Genomic DNA, 14,649 nt, shown 5'->3' with positions numbered 1-14,649 from the left:
CACTTCCCTGTTTATTCCAGCTCTAGATTTCTACAGGGATGGTGTTAATTTAATCTAAAGGAAAGCCTCTTGCAAAACTTCATGGTTCCAGCTCAGTAAGACGTACAATGTCATTGACAGCACCCATACCAGATGTTAGAACATAAGTGCCAGGGAGCAGAGAGCATTGCATTGCTCGGTGACATATCCCAGTGCTCAATATATTTTTGTTGAATTGAATTTCTTGAACTCACACCATTCGCCTGGACCATTCACTGATCACTGGGATTGATTTTCCCATTTGAGATCTGTTTCTTCCACAATTACCATAGCTTCTATTTTTCTTTACCCTCCATGATGCCAGCACATCACGGGGCCATGATTATTCTTGCAGCTGAGTTACATGTGAGATGACTGAATGTGTCAGAATGATGAGAAATCAGTGATGTAAAAATGGCCAAGGTTGGAAGGTAGGGGCACATTTTTCTCTAAATGGAATTATTAGCTAGAACTCCTAAGAAATATAAAAATGCGTGTTCAAAGAGATGGATATCCAGAGGGAAGGATACACTACTCACAGATAATAAAGCCATTTCCCTTTCATTTCCCTACTGATTTTAGCTGTTTTAGAAAGAAGAAAGTGGAGGCTCCAAAGATCCATGCTTATCTCTGGTCGTTTGATCTTAAGGGCTGCTGAAGACACATTCCATTTGGTTGTCCAGTTCATTTCTCAGTTTGCAGCTGATGCCATCACTAGGGTGGGGTTTATATTTTCCCACCATGTGCTTCCTACAAAGTTCTGCTGCTGATAGCTATTATTTTGAATTATATTTTACAAAGCATGTACTCTCTTCTACTTAGCTATTTTCTACATTTTATCATACCCCAAACCTATCACTGATGGTGACAACCACAAATCCCTGTGTTTTGCTCTCAGGAAAAGATCTTTGTGAAGAAAGATAGATCAGGGCTGAATTCTTTCATAGGGATCATTATTTTCTACTCTCTTTCTGAAAGAAAGAAATTTCACCCCCTCGGAAATGAAACAAAGCTATCTCACCCAAGATGGGTTATATATTCATCAACCACTTATGTTCCATATTTGTTGAGTACCTGTTATATGCTAGGCAACTTCCTAGACCCTGAGGATACAGGAGTGAATAAAACAGAAACAATTCTTAATCTCATGGCACTTACATTCTAGTCTACATAATATGTGGTACCATCTTAACCAAAATTTCCTACTTTCTATGGGTCATCAAGGGGCGGGGCAGAGGCTGTCATTTTAATGTGCATATCTGGCTTTCCCTAGTTGGATGTTTGGCTTTAACTTCCATTAATTTGTCTTACATCTAAATTAATTTTTATGAGCTCCTCATTATATATCACACTGATTTAAATAATAGCAATCATAATAATAGAAAACACTCAAAAGTCCAAACTCATTAGCTTGAAAGCTTCAGCCTTTCTCCTGAGATACAGTTCACACCATACCCTGTAGGCTGCATATAAACCTAACTAGAAAATAAAGAAGGGAAGTTTTGCCTCGCAATGAAACCAGCCATAGTTTAATGTCCATTTTGAATGGTAAAGGTATTCTTCCACAAACAGTTCACGAATTGTTCTTTTGGTTATTCCATTAGCTGCACACATGGTCATTACACAAACCATTAAACTTAATGAGGATGAAACTGGCTGTAACTTTTAAGCCAGTTAAGCCTCCATTACCTATAGACACAGGCAATCAACTCTGGGAATACGTTCCCACTACCCATAGGGAAGGATTACCCGAAGATCACAGGTTCCTTCCCCTCCAGTACTGAAGCAATAGCTGCTCAATTAGACAGACCACTGTTAGCATCAAGGGAGGCCCCATGGTGTCTCTTCAAACTGTGGCTACTTCATCACTCAAGGTGAAAATGGTAGAAAAATGCAACTTATCTGAAATTTGCTGTAAGTGGACAATTCCTGCCAAGTTGACATATGTAACTTTGCTTCCTCTGATGTCACCGGATAATATGACTCACTGCTGAAACACTGTTGACAGTAGAAAAAAGAAAAAAAAAATATGTGGAGCCAAGGATAATATTACAAAAACAAGGAATGACAATGAGGCCATTTCTGCACATGTCTGCATTTCAATTGGCAAACCACAATCCGGAGATGTATAATATCACCGTGGCCAGCATCTAACCCAGGATTCTGTTCCCAGGTGTGAGCTTAGCACTCTGCCCATGGACCTCTGCAAATAATTACTAGCTTAAAAAAAAGAACAGACTGCCACCCCACCTGGCCCCCTTCCCCAAGCAGTACATGAATATAGCAAATAAAGTGACTAAAATCAGCCTTTTAAGCAACTGCCCAGCATAAATCATTACTTGGCAAGAGGCTATAACATTTGTCTGTAATGGTTCTACACAGTATGACGTCCACTTCCAAGTAGATGTCTTGGTAAATATGGCATCAGAGACCATGCCTAAGGCAAAGCTGAGTGGAGATGAAATTCCATTTCAGAATGAAATAAGTAAGTTACTATGACCATCTGTGATCTCCTACACAAGCAAAGAGCTGACTGAACACATCTGCCATGTTATAAACCTATCAACTTGCAGATGCTTTAAAGGCAATGAATGAAACCTTAATTTCTTGGTATCTTTCATAGCCCCTACCATTGTAGGCACTCACTTACTCATTCAGGAAATACTGTAGGTCATGTACTAGATACCAGGCGCTATGCTAAGAGCTGTGATATAGAGGCTCGCATCTGATAGGGAGATTGCCCTCATAGATCTTATACTGTAGCTGTGAAGGGGAGAAATTATCAAGTAATCACACAATTACATAATTACCCATAATACTACTTCCGTGATCTCTGAAGAACTAATTCCGTGAAAGGAATTACTCCTTTCTCTGTCCTTCAATAGTACTTTCTCGTGTATCTATTAAGCATTGACTAACGTCTGTTTTGTGTTATGAACTGGGTACGTATCTATGTCTTTTTAGATGGCAATCACTCAAGAATAGGGCCACATCTTTGTGCTTCTCAGCACCTTGCTCCTCCCATACCTTCTCTCCCACTACCTACCCCTGCCTGGGGCTCCTACCACCTGACTTGCACAGAACTCCCTTTCCCCCCACAAAAATGTAGAAATAAAGCTGACCCACTCACTAGCTTTTCTGTGTGGGTCAAGTTCATTTTATTTCTTATGCTTCCATTTATACATTGGGGCTAAGAATTTACCACTAGCCTCTTTGGGGCACTGTAACTCGAAGAATGAAATGGAGATTCTCAGTATAAAGGCAGCAGGATATAAGGGCCCCTGAGAGGCAAAGCAACCAGCTTAACCACTGGTATGGGAAAAGGAACAATTTTACTGGACTCAAGGATCTAAAGTTGTATCAGTGCTGGTTGATATCCATACCCAGTCTTTGATAAACCGAGATAATAAAGGCAAGGCAGTGGGTTTTTCATAGGCTAAATTTATTCAACTTATGTTGAGATTATCTTTCCTAAAATGCCCCTTTTTGTGACATAATGGTAACAATGGAGTTTTTAAAAATGTTTTACTTGTTAAAATCGAAATAAAAGGCAATCTATATCAGTCTCTTCCTTTTTTTCTTTGGAGATTTTACTGTCCCATAAAATCTAACTATCTGGGAAACACTGGCTTAGGGTGTCTGCTTTCATTGGCTGGAACAGCGCACAGCCAAAGTCAACCCAGATAGTCAAGCTCATGTCAGGAGGCAGCTTATTGGCTGGTGTGTTTCATGAGGACAGCAAGATCCAAGGAGGTTCAGAAGATAATTTTCTTGGCAGAAAGCCTTCTAAATTCAAAGATAGATGTTTTCAGCCTCTCCCTTGGTTGAATTTTTCTTTTTTTTCACATGGAGACGGTGAAACTAGTGTTTTCCATAGTGTTTACAGCTGATGGCGTGATTATAAATGAGGTTAAAAGAGTAAAGGAAAAAGGGATGTAGAATAGGGAAACCAAGAGAAGGAAGACATGAAGGCAACAGAATGAAGAGTGATTAAAAGGTTGAGGTGGGGCCTCCCTGGTGGCGCAAGTGGTTGAGAGTCCGCCTGCCGATGCAGGGGATACGGGTTCGTGCCCCGGTCTGGGAGGAGCCCATATGCCGCGGAGCGGCTGGGCCCGTGAGCCATGGCCGCTGAGCCTGCGCGTCCGGAGCCTGCGCGTCCGGAGCCTGTGCTCCACAACGGGGGAGGCCACAACAGTGAGAGGCCCGCATACCGCAAAAAAATAAAAAATAAAAAAATAAAATAAAAGGTTGAGGTGGGGTAAAGTGAGAAAATAAAAATAAGAAGAAAAACAAGAAATTCACTCACACACACACACACACACTCACACAGTTGCCATTGCCAGTTACAGGAGCCAGTGGTTCATAAGTTCTATGTTGCCACTGATTTCTCTTTACTTTAGCTGCTGAAGGACAGAAAACCAAGCCTGCAATTTAACCAAAGACTTCTTAGCATAAAAGGAAGATCTTCGGCTTTGTCAATCACACAAGAGCCAAAGTCAAGGCCAAGAACCCTAACATGAATTCTATTCCTGACATACCAGTGTCTTCACCTTTGCTAACTATGTCTGTCTTCTTCCAGGACTGAGGAGATTAGTTAAGGTGGAGTAGTTATACACTTCCAATTGTGACCCATTCTTGGGGACAAAAGAGGATTACATTTCTGGAGCTCTCCTTCCTAAACTACTGGTGGGGAGGGGTAGCAGTGGTGGTGAGCAAAGCAAAAGAAAAGAAAACCCAAACCATGTTTGCTCCTAAGCCTCATCTCACCTGCCAAGGGTGAAAGGAGTTATTAATACAGTAGCATAGATGCTTATTCATGTTCTTCCCAGGTTTTACATCCCCAGAAAACTTCCCTTCCACTTAGAAACAAAAGCCTGCCCATATTTTGATGCCCAGATCATCAAATACTGTAATATAGTCTTGTGGGTTCCCACTACCCTTTACCAAACAGTGTAGTGTCACTTTAAGAGTTGGAAACTCATCTCTGTTTCAGAATTCAGCACTTTCACACACACCAAGAAGATCTGAGGGATAGTGCAGGTAGGGTGTCCAATGACGAAGGAAAAGTTCCTGCCATTTGGGCCCATTAGCTGAAAAACGGGGAACTTAGAACCATTTCCCTTCCTGTCTCACTTCCCTTAGAGCTTAACCACCTATTGGATAAATATGGCAGGTCCATTGGTCATTCCATTCCCCCTCCACTTGCTTTTCTTTTAGGGGAGAAATAAATCTTTCTGTTCAGAGGATAAGCATTGCCTTGCGGTTTCCAGTCTAAGTTAAGCTACATTTGGAAGTTGGAAGTGACCCTCAGGCCAAGAGCCACCGTGAACAAAGGATCTTGTTCACAAACCCTGTGATGTGGCTGGGTCGTATTGCATTCTTCCTCACCCTGCGGTGGCAGTGAAGTTCAATGCCCATGTAGTAAAGATTTTACCCAGCAGGTGGGAGTAATTACACACAGCACATATTTCTAGGCAGCAACTTTCTTCCAAATTTATAATCCAGAAGAGCATAGTAGTAAATCCCACAATTTTTTTTTGAACGCTGAATTTGCTAACCCACTCTCCAATTCACAAAACATATATGGTTAGTCATATCTCAGAACTCAAGTATGGCTGAAGAAGAGAGTAATTGGCAAATATGTCCCATGGAACTGAGACTTTTTATTACCATTTCTGTTATATGTTCTGTTTTATCTTTCAGTTACTTTTTTAAAATGTCATTTACCTGAGGTACTTCTGTTCTTAGAAAATTTTTTTCACACTTAATTTTTAGTCTGAAAATACAATGATTTTTTTCCCATGACTTTTGCTGTGTTGTCGCTGTGCCCCTTAGCCAAATTTATATCTATGCTTATGAAATACTAATTCAACTGAATCCCAGGTGAAACACTTACACACTCTCTCACAAAATGGAGATGACTGATCCATTCTCTTCTGGTCCAAATATTTCAGCAATCTTCAGGTATAGATTAGGTTGCCAACATGATGACAGTTGATATATTTTCTGAGATCCAATATTTCTTTCACATCAATTTAGAGACACATGCCTATAATTTATAATGGCAAGTCTTGAAAGTAGTAGCTTAAGGAATATGCTTTGCACTGTGCTGCATATTTGAATTGGTCGTATTCTTAGTCCCTTAGAGTGAATCCAGCTTGCCCATGGGAGCCGAGGCCTGAATAACACATTCTGTGGGTATCTGTGCTTTGCCTTGAGAATTCTTCCAGACCACCCTTCCTTATCCCACTCTCTCTCCACACTTGGCTTTCACAAGATGTCTCCTAGGAGAAGAAACACACACTCTTCCTCTGCCAGACTCATATACTTCTTTTTTTTTTAAGTTTTTACTTTTTATTTATTTATTTTATAGAAATATAGTTGATTTACAATATTAATTTCAGATGTATAGTATTATATTAGTTTTAGGTGTACTACATAGTGATTCAGTATTTTTCTAGATTATACTCTATTCAAAGCTATTATAAAATATTGACTATATTCCCTGTGCTGTACATTACACCCTTGTATCTTATTTATTTTATACATAGTAGTCTGTACCTTTTAATCCTCCACCCCTATCTTGCCCCCTCCCTCCTTCCTTCCCCCCACTGGTAACTAATTTGTTCTCTATATCTTTAAGTTTGTTTCTATTTTGTTATATTCATTTGTTTCAATTTTTAGATTCCACATATAAATGATAACATACAGTATTTGTCTTTCACTCGCTGACTTACTTCACTAAGCATAATACTCTCCAGGTCCATCCATGTTGTTGCAAATGACAAAATTTCACTCTTTTTTATGGCTGCGCAGTACTCCTTTGTTTATATTTACCACATCTTCTTTATCCATTCATCTGTTGGTGGACATTTAGGTTGCTTCCATATCTTGGCTATTATAAATAATGCTGCTATGGGAGTTCCCTGGTAGTCTAGTGGTAAGGATTCTGTGCTTTCACTGCAGAGGCCTGGGTTCAATCCCTGGTTGGGGAACTGAGATCCCACAAGCTGTGTGGTGTGGCCAAAAAAAAAAAAAAAAAAAAAAAATGCAGCTGTGAACACTGGGGTGCATATATCTTTTCAAATTAGTGTTCTCATTTTCTTTGGATGTATACCCAGGAGTGGAATTGCTGGATAATATGGTAGTTCTAGTTTTAGTCACTGAAATTTTTAAAGCCATGAATGTAATTTAGCAAGAACACTATCACAGGCAATCATTTTTTGTTTTGTTGCTAAAGCTGTTGGATACATGTTAGAGTGATTCTTTTTTTGTCTGAGTGTATGACAGGAAAATAATGTTTAAATCAATATGTAAATCAAAGTATCTCTACTAGCATTATTAATCTAGAAGGAAGTATTACATAGACAATAGTAAAAGGAAGGACATTTAGTCTATATTTTCAAATGGGACTTGATCATTTTAAAGTTGTTCACTGGCAAAATTTTTCACCAAGTTAGTATAGATTATACGCTACTTCATAAAAGATAGCAATAATGAAGTCTGGGTTTTTTGTTTTGTTTTTCAGTATTTGCTTTCAGAGAAAAATCCTAAAACTTGTAGGGATTTCTGATGCCAAAAAAATTTGATATATAAGAGTATATTTAGCCATCAGGGTGACTTAGATCATGGTAATTGGCGAATGTATAATTATAACTTGCATTCCAGTTATTTAAACTGAGATATCCTTGATCAGGTTGAACATACTGTGAGTTGAAGATCTCTTCCTCCAAGAAATAAGATGGAGACAGTCTTTGGAGAATGGCCTCACTGAACTGGTAAGTTAACTTTCTCTGGATTTTGATGACTTCCTCAGTTCTTCCATAATTCCTCGGTGCTCTGGCCATTTTCTGGTAAGTCATGGTCTTCTGGTTGTCTTTTCTTTTCCCCCAAACTTGGGCAAGTTTTTCGTTGTTTTTTGATACAAACCGAAAGATGTCTTTGGTTTGATCCATCCACTGAATACAAAATGCCATCTTGGGATTACACAGGGATTCATGAAGGTATTCAAACAGTCGGGGCTTCTTCCTGCCTTTTCCTCCCTTTTGGTGGAGAAGAATAGGTTGCACCAGCTGGTTTTCAGGGATGTTCTGCAGAGACTGATGAATATTTCCTTCAAAATGGAGGTCCGCAACACTGTTCTATATAAATATATTACTGTTCTCCAATTGTAGACTGGTTCCTCTGTGGGCAGCACACCATAGCTGCTGGAATTTCCTCTGACATGAGAACAGTGGTTGATGAAAGCCAGGTCATTTTTGTAATTTGAGGAGTACTGAAGATCACCAGTTGAATGTTGCCTCAGTACTTCAAAAACATCTTCAAATGCTTGACCCAGCTTGTCTTGTTCAACACAAGCCATGCTTCATTAATAAATTGACAATTCTGTCCATCAGAGGCCAATCTAACATTTCCAGACTCATCTTCTTCTTTATCTGCCCCATGATACTTCTTTGGGCATTTAATAATTCAGTGGAGAAAATGGATTCTTCTATGGTGCTAGCTTTTTTCAGAATATTTAAGGTGTTAGCCAAAATCACTGCTCTCCTGTTACTGCATTCCATTCCAACTCGTCATGAAAGAGTTGATCTCCAAAAATATATATTACGGAATCATAACTGCAATACAGGGTGATTCATTTCATTATGATTATTAGCACTATTATATTAAGATTACTCAGATTAATTTCCCTCCTAACCACTGTAATAATGTAAGCTTTTTTTGGCAAAGGATATTATGTAATGTATTCAGTTATCCTAACTATCACACAGATTCTATATATTTTTTTTTTTTGCGGTATGCGGGCCTCTCACTGTTGTGGCCTCCCCCGTTGTGGAGCACAGGCTCCGGACGCGCAGGCTCCGGACGCGCAGGCTCAGCGGCCATGGCTCACGGGCCCAGCCGCTCCGCGGCATATGGGATCCTCCCAGACCGGGGCACGAACCCGTATCCCCTGCATCGGCAGGCGGACTCTCAACCACTTGCGCCACCAGGGAGGCCCCAGATTCTATATTTTTCATCAACCAAGTATTTATTTTAAAAATACTTGGAATAATTTTAGAGATCATTCTATTCCCAATTGCCACATACAGGCTGAATTTTTTTTAACCAATGGACGTAGTTCAGCAGTTAAAGTTTATAGTTCTACACAATGCTGGCTAAGCTACTCGTTTTGCTGCTACTGATGAAAATGCTGATAAGCGAAGATCAACGCTGCTTTTACTGCTTATACAACTCAAAAGTTGGTCCCAAGGAAGGCTTCTGTGTATTGGCCATTGTTCTCCTCTCAATAGGTGTGAATCATGGCAGATGAAGTGACAACAGCTCCCTCTGGACCATGGGTAAGCACCACTGACCCCTGCCAATCTCCTCTGCAGGAGGAGTGAGTGTCTATCTAGGGTGGTATGTCTTGGATGGATGGATTTCACAGTCAGGATGGATGTGACAGGGAAGCTTTTTTCTGGGCTCAAACCTCAGTACTTTAATTGTGCTCTCCTTCCTACCCACACCCTTAGCTCCCAACCGTTCCAGCAGGGATGGCCTCTCACGTTTCCTCTTTCCTGAGTCCATGATGTTAGGAAAAACTGGAGTGTTTCTATGTTGATACCTAGGGAGGGGGGCAGAGATGGGGGTTTCTCTCTTACTGGCTTATCTTCTCTGAAGATCCACTCAGTGCAGTAAGTGTACGTGGCGGGGAAAGGGGAGGGGGGAGCAGGTGCTCTATCGTCTATTGGCCCATTTTATTCTGTTTTACTTAGGGACACACGTTTCATTCTGCTGGTCAGCTTGTGAAAATCAGTTTAAAGTGATGCCTGCTTGGTGATCTGTTTTGAGGTAAAGCATATGTATCCTCTGAACTGAACAACCAAGAGGAGAAAAATACAACTATATTTTGTTGGAGAAGAATTCCCACTGACACGCTGACAGTTTCTTTACCAATTTTTTTTTTATCTCACTCCCTCATTTTTGGCAGGAAACATATGACCTCCCCACAATGAATAAATACAGAGCCTAAGTGTATCCTGGGGATCAGAGCATCAGAAAGCCATTATCACCCCGAGGTCTGAAGGGGTCACCCACTGAAACTGTAGCTGTAAGTTAGAAGGGGGCATCCGACAGGAGCTGTGGCCCTCAGAAGAGGAATCAGTTACTGCCAACCTTGACCAGGTAAGGAGCATTCATGGGGAAATGAACACCTAGGATTCTCTCCTTCCACCCTACAACCTCCTGCCGGTGCCTCCCTTTGAGGAAACCCAACTTGAAGACAGAGGGCAAGGGAGTCTGTAGATGCCAGCATCCCAGGACACAGAGTTTGGGGGAGCCAGGCGGACAGTGTATGAGAAAGAGCAAATGGGGATCAGTCAACATGTAGACAGATCTTCAAGAAACAAGCCAGGGGCTTCCCTGGTGGTCCAGTGGTAAAGAATCCTCCTTCCAATGCAGGGGACGCGGGTTCCCTCCCTGGTCGGGGAACTAAGATCCCACGTGCCGCGGGGCAACTAAGCCCGTGCGCCACAACTACTAAGCTCGTGCACCTCAACGAGAGAGCCGTGTGCTGCAAACTACAGAGCCCATGCACCCTGGAGCCTGTGCCAGGGCTCCAGGCACAGGCTCCAACAACTAGAGAAGGAAAACCCTGCACACCACAACTAGAGAGAAGCCTGCAGGCCACAACGAAAGATCCCGCATGCCTCAACAAAGATGCTGCATGACGCAGCTAAGCCCTGACACAGCCAAATAAATAAATAAATAAATGAGAAAAATTTGAAAAAGATAAAAAAAGAAAGCAAAGAAACAAGCCACACACACTCCCCTGTTCAAACTATAATTAACTTTCAAAGCACAATTCAAGCATAGCCTCTTGGGAGCTTTTCCTGGTAACTCCAGTTTTTACTGATTTCCCTCTTATTTGAATTTATAGCACTTAAAGCTTGTCTTGGTGTTTCTCTCTATACACATAATGAAAGGGAGCTCGAAGCTGACATCTGAAATACTTCTTTTTGCAGTATATTGAGGCTTGGTTAGAGGCTATATTGATGAACAGTTATTTTATATTTAACAGTGTTGCTCCTTTAAAACATTAGTAACTCCATATCTTAGCACTTTAAACAAAACTTCTGAACTTCCTAGCCCAGTGGGTGCTTCAATGTTCATCAGCTTTATTCTCTGAACACTAATTTATTAATGACCTCTTAGAGTTGGTTCCAACCCTGAATGTGAAGAAGTGAGGATATAGCCCTTGATCTCAGGAGCTTCTATTTTTTCTTTCCATTCATGAATTTACTCATTTGTCCAACAACATTTTAGTGTGTACCTATTATGTGCCAAAAACTGTGCTAGGCACTGCAGTTCCAATGATGACAGGAAGATAGACCTGGGAGGGAGAAGGTATCCAAAAACAATTTTAAAAGCATCACAGGAGCAAGTGTAAAACTGCAACTATGATGACTGCAAGAAAAACAAGGCTATGGAGAGCATTGAGGACAAAGAACAGAGGGAACTGACTTAGGGACGTGAGAGAAGGCTTCCCTGAGGACAGGGTCATTAGTGTGAATCCAGAAGAATAAGAGTTAACTAGATGACTGCTAGGGGGCACTTTATAACCACAGGGAACAGCAAAGCCTGTCTCCAAAGAGAGGATGGCAAGGAAGGGGACCTAAGGAGGACACCAATGGGTTAGGTGGATACAGTAGGAGACTGGGAACAGAGGCAAGGGCCAGGAACTGCCTGCTGGGGAAGTGTTGGTAAGGATCCTGATCTTCGTATCAAGAGTAGTGAAGTTTGGGATTAACAGACACACACTACTATATATAAAGTAGATAAACAACAAGGACTTACTGTATAGCACAGGGAACTATATTCAATATCTTATAATAACCTATAATGGAAAAGCCTGAAAAAATATACATTATAGCATTATGTTTTATATATATATATATATATATATATATATATATAAATTAATCACTTTGCTGAACACCTGAAACTAACATAACTTTGTAAATCAACTACATTTTTTAAAAATAGAGGGAAAAAACATAGCTCATGCATATATAACTTTATAACACAGTTATAAACTCTTCACTCAACAAAATTTTTTTTCCGTACAGCAGTCTAGTGATGAAATGAAAAACCTGAATTCTTTCCAATAAAAACATGTGCAATTGAATATTAAAAAAAAAAAAGTAGTAGGGAAAAGCCATTGGGGGGTTTAGGCAGTGGACTAGGACATAGTGGGAGAAAGAAGGAGAAGCAGATGAATTTGAACGACATGGGGGAGATAAGATCAATAAGGCCTTGGTGAATCATTGGATATAAGGAAGTAAGAAATATACAGTGAGAAAGTATCACACATCAGTAAAACGGATGAGGAGCTAGTCATTGAGACAGGAAATGCTAGGATAGGACCAGATATGACAGGAGGGGGAGAACACAGTGACATACAATGTGCTATACCATAGTACTACAAGGGTTATAACAGCTTATATAAAAAGATGTGGTGGAAGCCAAGAGGGGTGAGAATCGTGGTCAATACAGTGTTTTTATAGCGAAGGATATGCCCAGCGGTATGACCACTGTCTTATTTAATAAGCGCTAAAGCTAGAATATCTATAGATATAAAAGACTTAATGTGATTTCTAAAAGCAGTCCATTTAATTCAAGATCATATAGTAGGTATAAGCTAGGAAAATATGGGAATGTGTTCCTCTCCCTTTGCACTTGGAAAAATGGAGATTTACAGCAGTTAATAACCTGGCCAATGTCATATACTCTTGAGTCAGCAGAAATGTAAAGGGAGAAAAAATCATCAAGTCTCAAAGAGCTGGAAGGAAATTTAGAGATCATTTGACCCAGCCCCTTCGTGGGCCAAGAGTAGAAATTTTTGTCAAGGTTTGATAGGTAGCAACAGAGGTGTAACTAGAACGCAGTTGTCTTGACTCTCAGTCCAGCATTGCTTTTTCTCACTCCCGCACATAAACTGAGTTTCAAGCTAACGCTTCATTGCTCAAGGATTTGGCCTCTCCCAGTAGCCAAAGAATCCTATTTGAAAGTGGTGGATAGCAAAAAAGCATCATGGAGCAATTGAGGCCCAGCTATGCTAGGTGAAAACGTAGGCGGATGTGAACTTTTGCAAGTCCATGAGGACCACATATGAGAACAATTACAACAACTCCCCGTGATCTCAATTTCTTCACCTATAAAATGCGATCATTGTGAATAATTATGTTCTTCTTCTATGAAATTATGGTTCTATGTATGATTCTTCCAACATCTTAATACCCCGCTGGACTTGGGAAAATAACTCTACCTTTCATTGTTTGCAATATGTTTCCTGGTGAAAGGGAATATGTGCTGGTTTTTATCATTGAACATATTTTCATGTTTAAGCTCCAGAGAAAGTGAGAGGAAAGCATAAAACAGGAAGCATCTGTATTTTTAACTGGCAGAGCAAGTGGAATTTGATGTGACTTCAATATTTTTCACTGCCTTGTATTCACAGATGGCTGGAATTCAAAAGTGCTTTACATAAGAAAATGGGTGGAAGCTGGTAAGAAGACCTTGCAAAGAGAGGAAGGAAGGAAAGAGGGAAGGAAGAGGGAGGGAGGGAGGGAGGACAGGAGTCAAGATGGGAGTGGGGAAGGAGGAAAGCAGGAAGATTATGAATACCCCCAGGTATTACTAATCTACCACTGGAGGGAGAAATGGGAGCGCAAGGAAGGGAGAAGGAGGGGGAGGGGAAGATAGAAGTGGAGGAAGAGGAGGGAAGGAGAGAGAGAAAGATGGCAAAATGGCGCTGACTTTCCTCGGTACGGTCTAGAGATAGGGCTTTGGTTCCGAGCTAGCTGACCCACTTGGAAGTCTCGATTCTTCCATGGTTTGCTGACTGAGCAGTCTAAATTACACAGACTTCCATTCTCCTCATCCAAAAGATGAAGCAGCCAAGAGAGAATGAGAGACGTGTTTCAGGTGAACAAAGCTTCACCAAAGAACATGCTTGCTGTTTGCGCAAAAGCACATGTTCAGTAGGACTTGGTCCCAACACCTGGATTGAAGCACATCATGTATATCATGCTGCCTTGGAAGGAAGCTCTGCAGCCAGGGTGGCTGCTTGATCCCTAGAACGAAACGGTTACTATGTTCTCCCATCCTACTCTTCAGACCACCCATGGTCTTCTGGTTCTGGTGTTCTCTTAGATAGTTTTTCACATCCGCTGAAGAATACTACTACCACTTTCTTCCTTCATGTACCCATGGATTCTGAAGCTTTCCAACCTTAAGGCTCTCTGAGAAGTCAGAAATGTATGTGGATTCAGATCCAAGGAAGATTCTTTTAGAGCTTTTCACTGGGTTTCTTGACTTACAAAACAAGCAGTATGCAATATTTTGCTATTGATGAGAGGATGTCAGGGAGTTGCTGGTTGGCTACAAATACCTAACAAATACTTTCTTTGCACACCTAAAATTACGAGTAGTAATGGCCGCTGGTAGACCACGGAGGCAAGAATTTGTATTTCTCTCACTCTCTTCCTCAACAGTACAACCTGGTATCTACTTCTTCTCTTTCTCTCCTTCTTTTCTAGATTTCGTCATCCTTTTCTTTATCAAAGAGTCAGTCTATGGCAGATCATG

General features: G+C 40.8%; 2 protein-coding genes across 2 annotated transcripts in view; both read right to left on the bottom strand.

The window, feature by feature from the left end:
• Positions 1-14,649, bottom strand: part of NRG1 (neuregulin 1) — a 1,033,559-nt gene that overhangs the window by 541,942 nt on the left and 476,968 nt on the right. The window lies entirely within an intron of this gene.
• On the bottom strand, positions 7,623-8,380 carry LOC132481368 (transcription factor Spi-C-like). Its single transcript, XM_060086214.1, is given in 2 exon segments — positions 7,623-8,168; positions 8,171-8,380. Coding segments are annotated over 2 exon segments (756 nt in total).

Source organism: Mesoplodon densirostris, chromosome 20, assembly GCF_025265405.1.
Source record: "Mesoplodon densirostris isolate mMesDen1 chromosome 20, mMesDen1 primary haplotype, whole genome shotgun sequence".
NCBI lineage: Eukaryota > Metazoa > Chordata > Mammalia > Artiodactyla > Ziphiidae > Mesoplodon > Mesoplodon densirostris.
The sequence above is the reverse complement of the archived record's forward strand: the minus strand, read 5'-3'. Positions and strand labels throughout refer to the sequence as shown.